Source organism: Pleurodeles waltl, chromosome 4_2, assembly GCF_031143425.1.
Source record: "Pleurodeles waltl isolate 20211129_DDA chromosome 4_2, aPleWal1.hap1.20221129, whole genome shotgun sequence".
NCBI lineage: Eukaryota > Metazoa > Chordata > Amphibia > Caudata > Salamandridae > Pleurodeles > Pleurodeles waltl.
In genome coordinates, this window is record NC_090443.1 from 740,791,595 (window position 1) to 740,808,556 (window position 16,962).

The 16,962-nt window shown below is 44.3% G+C and overlaps 1 protein-coding gene across 1 annotated transcript in view; it reads left to right on the forward strand.

The window, feature by feature from the left end:
- Window positions 1–16,962, forward strand: part of LOC138293254 (retinol dehydrogenase 8-like) — an 88,295-nt gene that overhangs the window by 10,248 nt on the left and 61,085 nt on the right. Inside the window, exons 2-3 of the mRNA XM_069232378.1 lie at window positions 11,468–11,629; window positions 15,408–15,587. Coding sequence (XP_069088479.1) covers window positions 11,468–11,629; window positions 15,408–15,587 — 342 coding nt within the window. The remainder of the gene's footprint in view (window positions 1–11,467; window positions 11,630–15,407; window positions 15,588–16,962) is intronic.

Sequence of the window (16,962 nt, forward strand, 5' to 3'; positions counted from 1 at the left end):
ACCTGGCTCACAACCACTCCCTCTTATAGTAAGATTTCTTAATTACTGAGATAGGGATCTTATCCTACAATTATTCCACAAATCTGGCCCAGTAAGCTATGAAAATGCCGTGATTACAGCTTATCCAGACTTTACAGCAGAAGTGCAGAAAAAGCGAAACTCCTTCTACCGGGTTAAAACATGCCTCCGCAAACACAGCATCAAGTACGCACTGATGTTCCCAGCCAGACTCCGGGTGCAGGACGACACTCGCTCCTTTTTTTTCACTACTCCGGAAGATGCCTCGACTTGGCTGCATTCCAAGGGTCTAGCCGATCCGATAGACACAAGCGCGCAGGACGACAATAGACCTTTCTCTACGCTGGGTCGCAAGCAACGCAAAAAACAAGGGGCTAAGCCCTCACCTGAACAGGCACAGTCCGAACGCTCCTGGCTCCTGGCTCCTGCAGACCACATCCAGATTCGTCAACGCTTTGCCCACTGCCCTATCTACGCAAATGAACGCTGAACTGGAGCAGGATATAAACTCTGACTCAGCGGAGTACACACAGGGTCCCTCTCTCACACCACATACAGCGGACGATATCTGCTGAGCAGCTAGGTTCCGACTGCTCCTGCTTATCGGTTGCGTTGAGATATCTTCTCCTTGCTCTGGCTACTCAGTGACTAATGCACGCCGCCACTGTTTCTTCACTGTATCCTCACAATGGCGTGCAACCCATATGCACCCCCGGCCGGCGTACCTTGTTCATTGAATCATGAGAGACCCGGGCAGGGTAAGACCATGTATCTGCACCAATGCCCATTGGCAGCCCCCTGCTTCATATGGACCATTCTTTCACGCCGGTAACCATAGGAATTGTTTTTTATTTGTTAGTAATTCATTTGTTGTTATATTTTGTTTTAGTGTGCACCTTCATATCGGGTGGTTGGCTTTATCAAGGGCAGGTTAACTGTAAAAGCAGCAGCAAACACACAAGATATGTCCACTATAGCAATAGGACCACAGCTCACAGTTTAATAATTACTGGTCGGCCAACTATAGCGGTTGAGCGTCATAACAATGTCATAATGAGGATGACAGACAACTACTCCCCTGGTCATACAACAGCCACAAAAACATTATGGCCACCCACACGCACCAAGGGATCTTTAAATATAAGATACTAACATGGAATGTCAGGGGCATGGCAACCCCACGGAAACGTCAAAGGGTCTATGCTTTCCTTAAAAGACATCAAGTACATATAACTTTCTTACAAGAGACACATTTTACTAAGTCCACGCTGGAAAGCACACGCTCAAAATGGAAAGGCCAACTACACGGCACCACCTCCTCGTCCTTTGCCCTCGGAGTAGCCATTTGGATTGCACCTGGGGTCCCGTTTGCTTTGTCTCGCACACAGTGTGACCCAAGTGGCAGGCACGTGATACTTGAAGGCACCCTAGATGGGTCCCCTTTAGCTCTGGTCGCACTGTATTCCCCAAATGCAAACCAGCGCGACTTCCTATCCACGCTCTCCACCGGCAATCTTAGCGACCCTAGAATAGATATGGGGGGGAGACTTCAATAGTGTCTTAGATACTGAAATAGACCGTTAATTCCCCCCACTTGCCACGACCCCTCTAATCGCGCCTCACAGGCTTTGACGCACTGGGCATCAAACAACGATCTGAGGGATGTATGGAGGGTGAACCACCTCACTTACCGCGAATACTCTTACTATTCTCCAGTGCATAAGCTACATACCAGAATAGATATGTTCTTTGCATCCGCATCTGTTATTCATAAAGTATGCATGTCTGAATACTTAGCACGCACGATATCAGACCATAACCCTCTATGCGTAACAATGGCTTGGGGACACACGCACACTCAGATACCAACATGGCGATTACAGCCAGAAGCCCTTTTAGATCCCCCTTTCAAACAGATATGTCCAAAAGATTAGCCGATTACTTTCTATCAAATAAAAACACAACCTCATCCCACGTTATAGAGTGGGACGCCCACAAGGCGGTGATACGTGGACACAGCCTCGCGGCCACGGTTGGGGTTAGAAAAGCACTTACTTAAGAACTACAAGACTTAGAGGTGAAGCTCCGCAGGGCAGAGAATGTGATCGATAGCGGAGAGTCCACACTAACAACACTGCACTCGCTTAGGGCTGCTCACAAGGAAGCAGACAACAGATTAAGCAAATACGACTATAGACACTACATGGCAAGACAACACGTTGAGGGAGACAGGTCGGGTAGGCTATTAGCTTGGCTGATTCGGCAGCCATCGCAACCAACACCCATTGGCGCGATACGTTTAAACCCTAATCTCATCGTTAACACCCAAGCAGGCATATTACCGCACCCTTTATACCCCCCCCACCCCCCGGAGCAGCACCTTATTGACACTCTACACCTGGTCTCTCAAAATCAACTTATCCTCGATAATACCGCTACTCTAGACGGCCCTATTACTATTGAAGAGCTGCGCTTAGCTCTGTCACAGATGGCATGTAGCAAAACCCCCGGGTCTGACGGTCTACCAGTAGAATATTGTAACTCCCACGCTTTCCACTTATTACACCCACTTATAGAAGTATTCAACGAAGAACACAACATCCTACAATTGCCGGACTCTATGCGCGAGGCACTGATAGTCGTCCTCCCAAAAACAGGCCGTGACCCTCTCGATGTCAAATCATACAGGCCGATCTCCTTACTCAATACAGATTGCAAATTACTAGGGAAAGTACTCGCAAACAGGCTCCTCCCCTACTTACCGAGTTTAATACACCATGATCAGTCCAGCTTTATTCCTGGTAGAAGTACTTTCCTGAACATCAGAAGACTCCTGCAAATAATGCATAGCAATACAAACACTGAAGCAGTGGCCCTCTCCCTAGATATTGAAAAAGCGTTTGACACATTCAGCTGGAATTATCTCCTATGCACACTCAAAGCATTAGGTTTCCGCCCCGGTTTTATCAACTGGATCAAAACACTCTTCTCTAGGCCCACAGCCCTTGTCAAAAATGGTCGTACTATCTCCGAAGCATTCCCCATAGGCAGAGGCACTAGACAAGGCTGCCCACTATCTCCTTTGCTATTCGCTATTGCCATGGAGCCATTAGCAATTAAACTACGCAGCTATGCACACATATGGGGTATCCCGGAGTCTAGTACCTATCACATTATATCCTTGTATGCAGACAATGCCCTAATATACTTGCGCAATCACTCAGCCTTCATGGCAGAGGTACTGCAGATGCTGGACTCCTTCGCCCTCGCCTCTGGTCTGCATGTTAATTGGTCCAAATCAAGCATTTTTCCTCTTACTTCCATCCCGGCTGATCATCATATGGCATTGCCACAATATAAACTACTCTGGTCACATACAACCTTTAAATATCTTGGAGTGCAGATTTATCACTCTATCACAGACCTAAAAGAGGGTAACATTGATAAGGTGCTCGGCTCCACCCGTAGCTCAATACCTTTCTGGAGCTCGCTCCCCTTGTCCCCCATGGGTCGTGTGGCGATAGCCAAGATGCTTATTCTTCCAAGGTTCTTATATTATTTTACTGCCCTTCCGTTGTGCCTGCCACGCTCGTTCTTTAACAAACTGCAGTCAATGGTAACTGACCTACTCTGGGGTAAAGACAGACGAAGAGTGGCGCTGACTACAACACAACACCCGCAAGAGATGGGTGGGCTGGGTATGCCTAACTTCGAAAGATACTACGCAGCTGCCCAATTATCATGGCTATCCACATGGGTCCAAGATACTCCTTCTGCTGAAGGCATAATGTTGCAGTCACATATAGCACCACAGGAGCTGCTGCTTACAATGCTAACTGCCCCCCCCTATACTTCACAGACTGATACTATTGGAGGCAGCTCGCTTTTGCTGGCACAGATACGTCCAGAGCAAGGCTCCCTCTCCCCCTTACTCACCCTTCCTGCCACTGTTTCAATTGCCGGGCACCCAAGTCCTCTCAATACATCACGACACACAGGGAATAAACACACTGCAGATGGGTGATTTATACTCTAGCTCCATGATTCACACCTTTGCGGAACTGGTATCCGCAGGAGTGATGCACAATGGGGCCTTTCTAACATACAGCGCCATAAAACGACTACTCAATAATCTCTGGGGTGCCAGTGACGCGGAGCCTCCGGAGTCTCCGTTACTCACCATTATCCTCACCATAGGTAGCACAAAAGGCATTATGACTAAGCTATATAAAGCATTACTTGAGGCGATATGCACCACCCTGCCACAGGCGAAGGCGCGATGGGACTCTGTCCTCCCCTCACCCCTACCACAGAAGACTTGGGCTGCCGCTCTTGCAATGGTTAAATCAGTATCCCGCAACCCTCGTCTGCGTTACACCCAATTCAACTATCTTCACCATTCATATTTATCCCCAGCCTGCATCCAAAGAATATATCCGAGCACAACACCGACATGTCCTAGATGCACCAAACCGGCAGCTGACTTCTTCCATATGGTTTGGTGCTGCCATTCAATAAATTCGGCCTGGCACCGTGTGACAGAGGTCACAGCAGATATCTCATCCCACACTCTGGTGCCCACGCCCGACTCCTGTTTACTTGGCATACGCCACCGCGCCAGAACGGATAAACAAATATACAAATGTATAGACTTAGCATTTGTGGTTTACAAACGTTTAATAGCAACGCACTGGAAAGCTCCACATGTCCCCTCCCACTTGTTCTGGCTTCGTGATTTACATAGCCGAGCGCAAGCTGAAGCCCAGACACTCCATCTATTGCAACATAGGGGTCTCATCCAAGAGGGCCCCGAAGTTTGGGACACTTTTGTGGTGGCTATTGAGGCCAGAGACGATATGTACCCCCCGTGAACGGGACACCATACATATCTATTACAGCTCTGGCTGTCACCGTCAACACTTTAACTATGCTGCCCCAATCTCAGCCACTCTCAATTGTACCCATTATCAACATCCTCAACCCTCCCCACAATGTACCTCTACACCATGTTTAGACACACTTTCTGTGTTAGTACACACATGTAACATATACCTAGATCACGTAATGTTATGCCTGCCCTGTACCCTGTCAAATCCCATAGACACACTCCATACCTTAGAGGTGACCCCCCACCTTATTTACATATATTAGCCGCACTCCCTCTTTTCTCTTTCCCACGCACTGTGGGGGAATCACTTAAACTAGTACTGACATTGATAGTGATTAGCTGCGTCCTTAATCTGCAATTAGTCAATACATAGTTTCCAAGCTGAATGCTGCTTCACTTTTTCCCTTGCCCTTTTGGTTTCGCATTCTCATGTTGCTTTATATTTGCCAAAGATACAAAGAGGAGGGACCGGGAGGTTAATGGTCCAGTGTACAGTCTCCCAATACGAATTCTGAAGAAAAAGAGGTACACTGTTCCAATCAAGAAGAAAAAACAGAGTGAGAGTCAAAGGGTGAGTGATAATGTTCACGTACTCTCAACAATTACACAAGAGGATTAAACCAATTATGGTGCCTCTAGTCATCAGGTCTACATGTTTCGCGTCTGGTGGTCCAGCTGGATCCATTGACGCTTCATCAGGACCAACAAAAAAAAAAAAAACATTTTACAACTTCTCCAAAAATAAATTAATGTGGACCCTACTAGGGAAAGGAATACAAAAACAGTCACTTACTTTTATGTACTTGCTATGTCAAATAAGGTCGCCCATCCCCGGGATCAGGATAGAGCTCCTAGGAATCGCATGTCAGGAACTGGAACTGACATTATTTATTCCGTCGTTCGTAGGCCATTAAACCTACCCACCTGACAGCATACCCAATAGCCAATTGGAGTTGCAAAATTTATTTATTTTTGGTCCTGATGAAGCGTCAATGGATCCAGCTTTATATTTGCCTTCCTCGTCTTTTATTTTTGCTTCTTTTGACACCTTATTGTGTAATAATGCTGTGTAAATTTATATAAGTGAGCAAATGGATCGCAAAATTATTAACAGCTATTGTACTGTTGTGTGAATGTTATGTTTAATAAACAGATTTAAAAAAAAAAAAAAAACAATACACAACACACAAAAAAAAAAAGAAGCACAAAGAGGCGTCTGCACCAACAACAACACCTGGACTCCAACTCCAGAGCGAAGAGAGGACACAGAGTGACCTAAGGACACCAGTATCAGAACTGAGTGCCCAACGTGTATGCAAGGTGAAGACTTGTTGGTCCCAGTAGACACCGATAATGCAAGGAAGACTCCCTTGGAGTAGTAAAGGCGGGCTGAGATTGAAGAACTGAAACCCAACAAGCTCTGCATGTCTAAAGAAACTTGGTGCCTATCATTTAAAGAGTAGGAGTATGGCCCATGTCAAGTTTCAAGCCTCTACTCCCCGCCAAGTGACCTCCAGCCGCCAGAAAGCCCGTGGATCACCCTTGTAGCTACTAAGACTTGTCTGTCAACAAACCGGAAACTGACGTCCAAACGACGTACACCGTCTCCAGAGCACCCCCCCCCAGCATAGAGACCGGCCATTGCCAGCGACCCCTCTCCTTTGGGTTTGCAGCCTGAAGGAAGTGACTTCGACTGGAGCAGCAAAGCATCTTTGGCACAACCAGTCCGTGATTGACAGCTAGAAGCCACCTATACACCCGGACGAGGCAGTTAAAATTCACCTGTCAATTCCCGGTCCCCCAAAGACCTCTACATCCGAAGGGTAGAGTGTGCGTTCAGCACCAAGGACAGCCAAGTCACCTCTGCAACCGGACTCTCTGGGCAAGGCAACCAAAGCCTGACTGTTGAATCTTGGTCTAGGTCCCCGCAAAACCTTAAGTTCCCATGGGTTCGTCGGAACTCACCCTACAAGTTGCCCGAGTGTACACTGCTATGTTCCCCATTGACTTCAATGGAAGTCCTTTAAACCTACAAAGTACTGTATTTTCTAAAGACTTTAAAATTTACAACTCCGGTTGTACAAAAGCTACAAAGTTTGTTTTGGTGTCTAAATTAAGATTAAAATCAAATCAATCAATTTTTCTAAATTTGCGTGGGATTTCTATTGAGTCATGTCATTTACGTATCGTCTATGTTGGTATTGTAAAATGCTTTACACATGTTCCTCTAAGTAGCCTGACTGCTCTTTGTCACACTACCAGGTCTGAGCTAGGGTTTACTGAGATTGAATACAAGGTCCACTACTGGGCATTGTGTTGGTATTCCATGGTAAGACTACCTAGTCATACCATATAATACCTTCACCTTGCTACAGTAACTATGATGAATTTTTAAACAGTGTTGGCCTTCACCACTTTTACTTCATAGCGAGGTGGAATTTGTTCCTTCCTGTTGGTACTCCATTGATACTGGGAGTCCCTACATTTCATGAGTCTTGCACACATTCTGGCAGGGGACTGCCTCTTACAAATCTGTTTTCTGTTTTACCCATTGGTCGTTCAGTATGTCCAAGAAGACTGTTGGCCACCGTGTCAGGAGAGTCCCAAAGCCTCATTCGTCTAGATGCTTCTTGTATGTTCCCCGATCATGCCAGACACTGATTTATTTCCTGTCTTTCAGCAAGTGTACACTGTTCAATCTTTTCATCCACTAGACTGTTGGCAATTCTTTGAGAATTACAAAAGTATCACTTAACTCAGACCCGCAAAGATTTTTGTTATCACTTGAAAAGAAATACAACGGTCATATGCTATTTTGAATGACCACATATGCCGGCATAATTGAGGCAAGTTCCGCAATGGTAATGGCTGCACAATGGAAGTGTTCCATACTTTTTGACATTTATAAGGCTGATGCTTGGAATTCTATGTACACTGATCCTCAGAAGCTGAAATGGTTGTTGGGTTGATACCTTAGTCTGTGTCACACCACTTCATGCAACTCAAATGCTGATTGGTAATTCTTGCTGTAGTCTCTGGAAACACAAATACCAAATATGGAAATGCCAAGTACCTCCTTCTTCCGTGTTGACTTTCAGAGGGTAGTGAAGTTGAGTGGTTATGACTTAGTCTAGCATGGTGGTATGGGGCCAACATCTAGATGAAGTAACAAATGTGTATTACATAATAAAAATAAAACCTTGCCAGTCTTAGCAGGGGCTAATTCCATCTAATAGCAAAACACGTGAGTCTGCTCCAAGAGCAAGTTTATTTCATAGTTTGATATCTTCATAACCCGTCTTGGTCAGAAGCAGGTGCAGAGTTGGGCTTCTAGCTGCTTGGGAGGAAGATGCAGCAGTCTCAGGGTGCAGCAGAATCTATGTTGGCTTACTTATAAAGCACAGCAGTCACTGAAGCCTCTGGGTGCTAGACTAAAACGCACAGCCTATAGAAAAGACACATAGTCAACAGTATAAGTGAGTTTTTAGAGGTTTTCTGAATTGGAGGAGATTTGGTTCAGCCCAAAGTTGAGTAGGAAGAGCGTTTCACATTCTCACTACTACCACCAAGAAAGTGCTCTATCACTGAACCTCACTGTACAGGTATTCGGAACTGCTGCTGAAAACTGGAAGCTTGTTCTCATCACTTGCTTAGGAGTTTGCCAGAAAATTGTTTTTGCGAGAAAGTCAGGTGATTGTTGATAGAGCGGTCTGTGTACTATTGCTAATCCTGTGAAGTCTATTCTTTTCCTTATAGGGAGCCAATGCAGCTGCCACAGTGCAGTTAAGTTATGGTTACCCAGAGGTTCCATTGTAATAAGACATGCAGCAGCATTTTAACCAGTTCCAATAGATAAATAATTGATTCTGGAGGAGACAGACAGATGGCTGATGGCAGTGTGTGGACCTGGGACACTTGGGAGAAAGCTGCAGTGAAGACGCAGGTTGCTGGCACTTGGGCTAAGCAACTTTGAAGAAAGTTGTGTAGGGTGGAGGCACACGTGCCTCACACAGTCATTGGCACCACATGGACAAGCAGTTGTGCGGCAAACGCAGAGTACAAGCGCATGAGACTCACAATGTCATCAGTACCACATGAATCTAGTCTCTTGCGAATGCAGCAGCAGGGAAGTCTACTGGCTTCGGAATCACTGCTCTCAGGGGATGCATCGGTCGAGCTGACCTTAGTGTCAGGTTCCTGGCCTAGGCTGGCTTGATACTTTCAAATACCTCAGGGGAAGTTCCTGAATGCTCGGGCTTTTGCTAACAGGGTGGATCCTTTCCTCGTGGGGCAGGCACCTCCCTGGGCCCTAGTGGTGCAAAACTTCCACCTTAGTCTTTAGGGTATCCCTTGAAAGGAAGTCCACCAAGTTTACACTCTTTGATCCTCACTTTCATCTACACAAGTGTGCACAAGTCCAAAAGCGCAAATGTAAACACTGGTTATGATGCATGGTCCAACTTATATCGAATTCAGTTTATTAAATCAATAGACCTGTTAAAATCTAGGACCACCAATTTTTGAGGAAACCAATACAATCAAAGTGTGTTTTCTATTCAGCCTGCAAATGGTGCATTGCAGCCAGATTTGTGTAAAACTGCACTTCTGTTTTTAGGTATTGAACTTCAGACAGTCATTAACAGATGGAAGGATAAGCAGACAGCTTCTCTTCAAGGGAGGAGGTGTGTAGGTTCGACGTGTTTATTTGGCCACTCCTACCTGCCTCAACTGCAGATCATAGGCTGGCAGTTGTTGCACCTGGTTTAGCCAAGTCCTGTGAAGAACCACAGTATTTTTCCCTTCCCTCTGCATGAATTTTGTAAGCGAGATAGTTGCACTTGGCTTTACAAACCATGCAGGGAGATGGGAGGCATCAAAATCTGACTCCCGCTAACCCCATGGATCTCCCTATAACACTACGAGCTCCATAGTTGGGTGACCCCAACAAGGATACACTCATGTTTCCCCAAATATTTAATGCATGCTGCACATAAAACACTATAATGCATGCCGCAAAATAGATACAAATGAGCCGTCCTAGTTATGACCTATACATATTTAACAGGGAGAGAGTTTCCCCAAATATTTAATGCATGCTGCACATAAAACACTATAATGCATGCGCAAAATAGATACAAATGAGCCGTCCTAGTTATGACCTATACTGATTTAAAAGGGAGAGTGTGTAGGCCAGGTCCCCACAGGGATGCAGGCAAAAAGGGCCTGTACCCCACTCATGTAATCAATGGCTACCAACTTTTAGAAGTGCTACAGTCTGAACATGTGGTCCACCACATCAAAAAGTACCACCTTGGGTGAACATCAAATACCCTGTTCTGAAGCAGCATACCCTAACACGCAAAGCAGCTTCCAAAAGACTTCATCATAGTTACCTTGTAATTAAATACTTGGTCTGCCAGAATAAGAAAATGAGGAGCGGATTGTCTCATGGCTACTGAACATGGGTTGACCGACCCTACAATTTGAAATCAAGTTCAGATTGTTGTATCCTTCTGACATTGAATTGTACTTATATGGGGCTTCATTTCCCTGGCACCACTGAGTTGGGGTTATGGAATGGAAACTGATCTTGTTGTTTGGTTTGCTTGGGATCATCTGAATTGAAAAAAGACTGTAGTGTCTGGTATTGGGTGAGGAATAAGTGCTGGTAGTTGTTCATTCTCAGGTCTAGCTCTCCGTCACCCCACATCAAATACTTACATCCTTTTCACTTCAATGGGGCTAACTTGACATATTTGATCTTATACTACTTGCATATGCCAAATTATACTGAATAAGGTAGAGGGGATCCATTTTAGAGGATGTTAAACAATTAATTTTTATTACATCTTAAATATGGAAGCTACTTGTTTCATATCAGGGAAGGACTAATCTTCAATAATTAAATGATGGAGCCCTCAAGTTTATGAAGTAAGATCAGCATTAGGGTTTGCAGAACTACGGTGAATTACAGTTTGCGAGTGTTCACTAATGAATAAGGACCTCATGTAGGGGTCCACGGATGTGCTGCCGCCTTGGTTGGAGTGGTGGAGATACCACATCTCCTTCCTCAGTAGCAAGCCCCCAAATATGGGGCTTGCTTTTTAGATATGATAAATCAATGTACCTGGTGAGCGGGGAACGTTTTTGCCTTGCAGAAGGGTGGTTTTAATGGTTTTTCCTGCCTGGGGCCACCATACTTCTAATAGCAGCTCTGGACAAGAATAGATACGGTTGACGCATTCTCCCAGAAGCCTGACCTAATTGGTTTGCACCGTAAATAGGTTCTGGTGCCATGTGGGCTACAGAATACCCACAGATAATCTGTGGCAAGAGTTTTTCCGCTCGCAGAGCTGTCAGCGAGGTGCGGCAACCAAGAGTTTAGAACAGGACAGCAGACAATTTTCTGGTGGATGTCCCATTACCAACCAACACTAAACGAGGCCAAAATTCTTTCAGTCCCAATTCTCACAGTCTAACTCGAAGTCATCTATTTAAAACTGTTAATTCGCATTTGCAAAATGTATTAACATTTTTCCTATCTGCACCTTTTTTTTATAGTATATGCCACAATGAGAAATCTGGACAAGCAAGGCCTGCTGGTTGAAGCTGCTGGGAAAACGCTTGGTAGAACTCTGGAAATTAAACAATTAGATGTATGCTCTGAAGAATCAATTAAAAACTGTGTGGATAGCATCCCTGATAGGCGGATTGATGTCTTGGGTAAGGAGGATATGATATAACTGTATGAAGAGAATATCTAATGCATTGGTACTACAACAGTATAGATGTGTTGTTTTGTAATTTTTCAATAAATCAGAATTAGTTTGTTATAATTTGGCTCTGATAAAACATTTTCTTGACCTTTACTATTGCACACAAAATTGACAATATGTGTAAATGTAAAACGCAGTATTGGTTAGATACAAGTGGAGCTTTTAACTCACTCCTCATTATTCAGATTGGCAAGTTTAATACTTTTAAATAAAACTATTTGAGGAAGTACCTTTTTAATACAGATTAGAAATCCAACTTCCAAAGGAACTTCCTGGGCTAGGACCATTCATGTAACCACAATTTTCGCTCTAATTTTTCCACAAGCTTACTTCAGTAACTCAAAAAAGAGCAGAAGTATTGAAGCCATCATCCCTACATTTTTTGTTATTGATATTATACATTCTTACAACCAAAGTATCCTCACAGGAAGCATAAGCTCCTGACTGGTAAAATACGTCAAACCCAGAGCACCTAGCTATGACATACTTGACTGTGTGTGGGATCTCCTTGCTGCCTGTGTAGATTACCCTTGGCTTTCATCATGACATCAGGCAACGAGGGATTTGACTCATAAGGGCTTCATTGTCCATTCAGGAAAGGAAATACTGTTGCAGCTTCAGATACCAGAGTCCCAGGCTAAGGCATCTGACTATGGTTTCAGATCAGACATGGTGACGATTTGAATTCAAGAGTATTACTAAAAGGAGGGAAAAAAACATGTAAAGCAGTTTTAGCAATTGCAAGAGAATAAAAAAGAGAAGAACTCTTGTTCACCCGTGGGTGCGGAAAATGGGTTTTACAGAAGATCGATTTTTTAGTGTCATTTAGAAAGTCAAAGTCCTTCTGTTTGAGGCCTCACTGGTTGACTTTAGGCTGGGTGAAGCTTTTACTGTGGCTGGGTCATTTTGGGGAAAGGGATCCTCAGAATGTATTGCACAGGTGGTAAACTCCATTTGAGGCTACATACAGAGCAAGACTGATAGTCAATCGGTATCATAGGACAAAGTTAAAAGGTACTTTAAAGAAGGAGCTCAAGATGAAGCAAATAGTTGAAAAAGTAAATGGGAAGGGTCAATACCATCTGGCAAATAATTAAACATGGAGAGAAGGATACTTGCCTGGCAGAATACAACCCCTTCGTGGGGCACTTGATATTGAATCATTCCGAGACAACCTGATTATAGATCTGATTTTTAAAAGCAGAGGAGCAGGTAGCTTGTTGCAATCTTTTTTATTGAAAGTCGTCTTCAGAGCCAGGGTTTTGTCCACAACTGTGCATTAGAGTATCTCTTCTGCCTTGGGAAGAAAGAGGTACTTGTAGAGGTTGCTTTGGACTCAACAGTCTGCACATAGGCCTCTCAAGACACTACATGATGCCTGGGCCTCGTCAGTGTACTAAAAGTGGGAGACATGCCCTCAAATTAGTTGTGATGAGCCAGCATCTCATGGAGAGGTCGTGGAGGCTAAAAGCAAATGCATCAACAGAAGGAAGATCGACATCTTGTGCACCCAATGACTGGATTGTCTCAGTTGATGGGTCATCTAGCCTGGCACTCAAAGAGACTGCTGCACCATATTGTGGGCTTCAAGAGACTGTGGCAAATAGCTGGTGAATCCAGTTGCTTGGGCCACCTAGACAGTGGACCCAGAAGCTCAGGACAGTATTTGCTTGAGCTCAGGCCATCTGCTTGTGGAATGTCGGGCCATAAGGTGGGAAAGGTTACCTGCATGGCTTGTGCCAATATTTGAATCCTCCCAGGCTCCATAATCCCCCCACCCCAAAGACAAAGAGACTTAACATTCAATAAGAATAGCTCCTAGGGCTTGTTGGATGGTTCAGTGGGCTCACCCTGCTCTACCTCCTGGACCTTGACTCACAGGAAGGTGCTAATCACCACTGAGGTGCTCACTCCAGGTGGCGAGATCAAGGGAGTCACCTTTTTCAGCCTCTTCAGAACTGGACTTTTGCAGCACAGTAGCACATGAATGTGGGGAATGAATCCAAAGGAGTGTCTACTAGAGCAGATGCTTTGACCGAGGATGGGGTTTAAGCTTCTCGGAGGCAGCAGTCACCTCCAATGTGCTCCTCCAATTTGTTGGCTAATGAGAAATAAAGGGGCTTGAAACACTATCTCTATTAATGGTTAATCTGATTCAAGTTATCTAGTAGCCACTAGTAAGTCATGTCTCACAGATTCTCACTGGGACATTAACATGAGAGGCTGATGGTGTTATCTGTGGGTAGAATGTCTTGCAGGCAAACCATGGAGGTTGGTTGCTGGGCAAGTTGCTTGTAAAGTGACACCAAAGATGCCAAAGTCCTTCCCTCTTCGCAAGGCAGGGATTTCCGTCTAGGGAGTCTTGGATTCATGTGGACTGCAGGCTGGTTTTAAAGGCAATTTGAGTTAGCAGACTGTTTGAACAGAAAGCTTGGGTGCTGCAGGAATCCCAATGGATTCTAAGTAAATATTTTCTCCGGCTGGCATTATAAGGATGTTGGGCGCAAAGGCTACAACAAAAGACAATCATCTTCCCCAGTTCTACTACAGACATTTTGGCAGTAGCCTGCTCAACCACGCAGATCCTCCTCCTAGGCAAGAGGGCCAGGCCTTGCTGAGTACAGCCTCCACGAAGTCCCACAGACACTGATGGGTGCCCAAGACTCACTGACTCGAGATGTCCTTCTCGCGCCAAAGCAGGGCAACACTGGTGAGAATCCTTGATCAGCAAGACCTGCAAAGACTTTCAGTGCAGGTTTTGTGAGTTTATTATAAACAACACTAAACATTTGGGGACTTTACTCTGCCTACTTTTTTACCCATTGTTTTTAAAAAAGTTTTTAAGGCCAATTAATGTAGCAAAGTTTAGTTTTTCACACACTAATTTTAAATTAATACTTTGGATATCGTATTCATATGCATGTCCCATTACATAAGTGTCATGGACATTGCAGAAGCTTTTTAAGAGATGTTCTGGGTGATAACGATTGACTAGTAAGCATGGATGTCAATTAGGCAGGTAGGGACATCAGCGGTTACCTCTGGTTTGGCCTTAGGTACACTTGGCACTCCCTTCAATGATTCTTTGTACGAGGAGTCAAGAAGACAATTGCAAGAGCAGAAGGTTAACAAGTTTAAATTCTGCTGTCCACAGTATTTTCCCTCCACCTAGCCCCTCAGCAGTAAGTGGGATTATTTTGGAGGTGGTAAGGATGAGACACTTTGTCAACACTGTTAAATTATTAGCGGTCATAAGGTGCTCAGTGTCACCTCCTCTGCCCCCAGCAGCTGTTTAGTGAATTGATGGCCAATGCAACACACACAGTCTTCTTCACTCACAGTTCAACTGTTTGTCATACCATCCAGAGTTTATTGTTTTCCAAGGATGAATTTAAAATCCTAAACCCATCTCTTAAAGGCGCTCTGTACATTACATCATAGATAGACAAACCCCTGAAGATTAAGATGGACGGCTGTCAGTCTAATTCAACTTGTTTACAATCATGTGCTTTCCAGTCAGTTAAATAGTGGAGTGAAGTAGAGCTGTAGGAAGGCTTGCAGGAAGACCTTTCAATGCCAAGCATGAAACTGATTTTCCTGAGCTCACTGGAAGGACTGCGTGATCTTTATTTACCCCTGAGCTGCTCACTAGAATGACTGCATCCTACTTATTTACCCCGAGCTGCTTTGGTGTGAACTTATACTGACATCTTCTTGGTTTGCAGTGAGCAATGCTGGAGTTGGGCTTATTGGACCCATCGAATGCCAAACTATTGAAGAGATGAAAACTGTGATGGACACCAACTTCTTTGGTCTGGTGAGACTCCTCAAGGAGATATTACCTGACATGAAGAAAAGAAAAAGCGGACATGTCGTTATTATAAGCAGTGTCATGGGAATCCAAGGTACGGCTAAGAATCCCTCTTTATTTTGTTTATTTTTAACCATGTTTGGTACATTTGTTTTCTGGTTATGAAAAACATTATTTGTTGTTAGAGACTTTGTGCCGTGATTGCCACTGAAGATAGGTGCACACAGGCTAATAATTGTTGTCAGCATTTCTTGATTTGGGCCTAAAACTGCCCTGGTGATTGTATTCTGCTGACCATCTGATGTAGATTTTGTGTACTTGTATGTATGGGTGTAGGGTACATAGATAGGGAGCAGCAGACTGTCCCTCACAGCAGTAGTAAGCTAAGAAATAAGTTTAGAATGGGGGAGGTTGAGGGAGATGCAAACTGCCAGACCTTAGCGCAGGTGGAGCTGGGACGGTGCTTATTTCAGTAATGAATGAGGTTCTCCTTGAATGAGTTTACCTCCTTTCTGAACTGCATGACTAAGTGTACAAGCCTCATGCCCAGAGGAATGCTTGGTGCAGACACTTGGAGACAAGGTGTGACTCCTGCATTTTACGTTTTTGCATTTCTTGATTTGGGCCTGAAACTGGCCCGGTGATTGTATCCTGCTGACCATCTGATGTGGTGAGCATTCAGATCAGGTATTTTGGGGTGACAGTTGTTGCTGCTTTCATATGTGATATAGAATGTTTATAAGACGAAGCTTGGAGAAGCAACCAACAAAGGATTCTGTGGTATTGTGGTTATGCTTAGCATTGCTTTGGAGAGTGGGTCAACAGCAACCAAGACACCACAGCTGCAGTCAATGTAGAGCCAGGACAAAGGTAGGGAAGGTATTGTCATCATAAAGGTGGCAGAATATGAAGACAAGCATGGTTATGTTGAAGTGTGGTCAATTTCACATTTGAAGGTGAGTAGGTGACGCATACATACTAAATGCAAAACAGGTATAACAAAGATGATTTACACTTGCTTCTGTCCCAATATCCACAGTACTAAAACTTGTGAAACTTTTGCAAATTGCTTACGTTATTAGTTAAAGAAAAATACTCATGCATGCTTTGGAGATTGAAACACAACCAGAAATCTCTCAGATAAATTAATAGTAGGACAAACGCCCAACTGTTCCCAATGTCCTTACTACCCTGAAAAATATAAATGGTACCACAATCAAATAAGAGCTGGAAAGCCTCCCTTAAATCTGGGTGTGGGTAGGTAAATTTTCGTTGTACCTAGAATCACTCATAGTAAAGCTCTACTTTTGCTCAAACATGCTGTAAATACACAATCAAACTTAGATACCTTTCTATACTACTGACGCCTCCACCTCTGAAAACATTTCACACTGCCAAGCCATCATATCATTCAACGTGTATCTTTGGGAGCTGCAAACTCCCTCTAGGCCTGAACAACAAGAACTGCA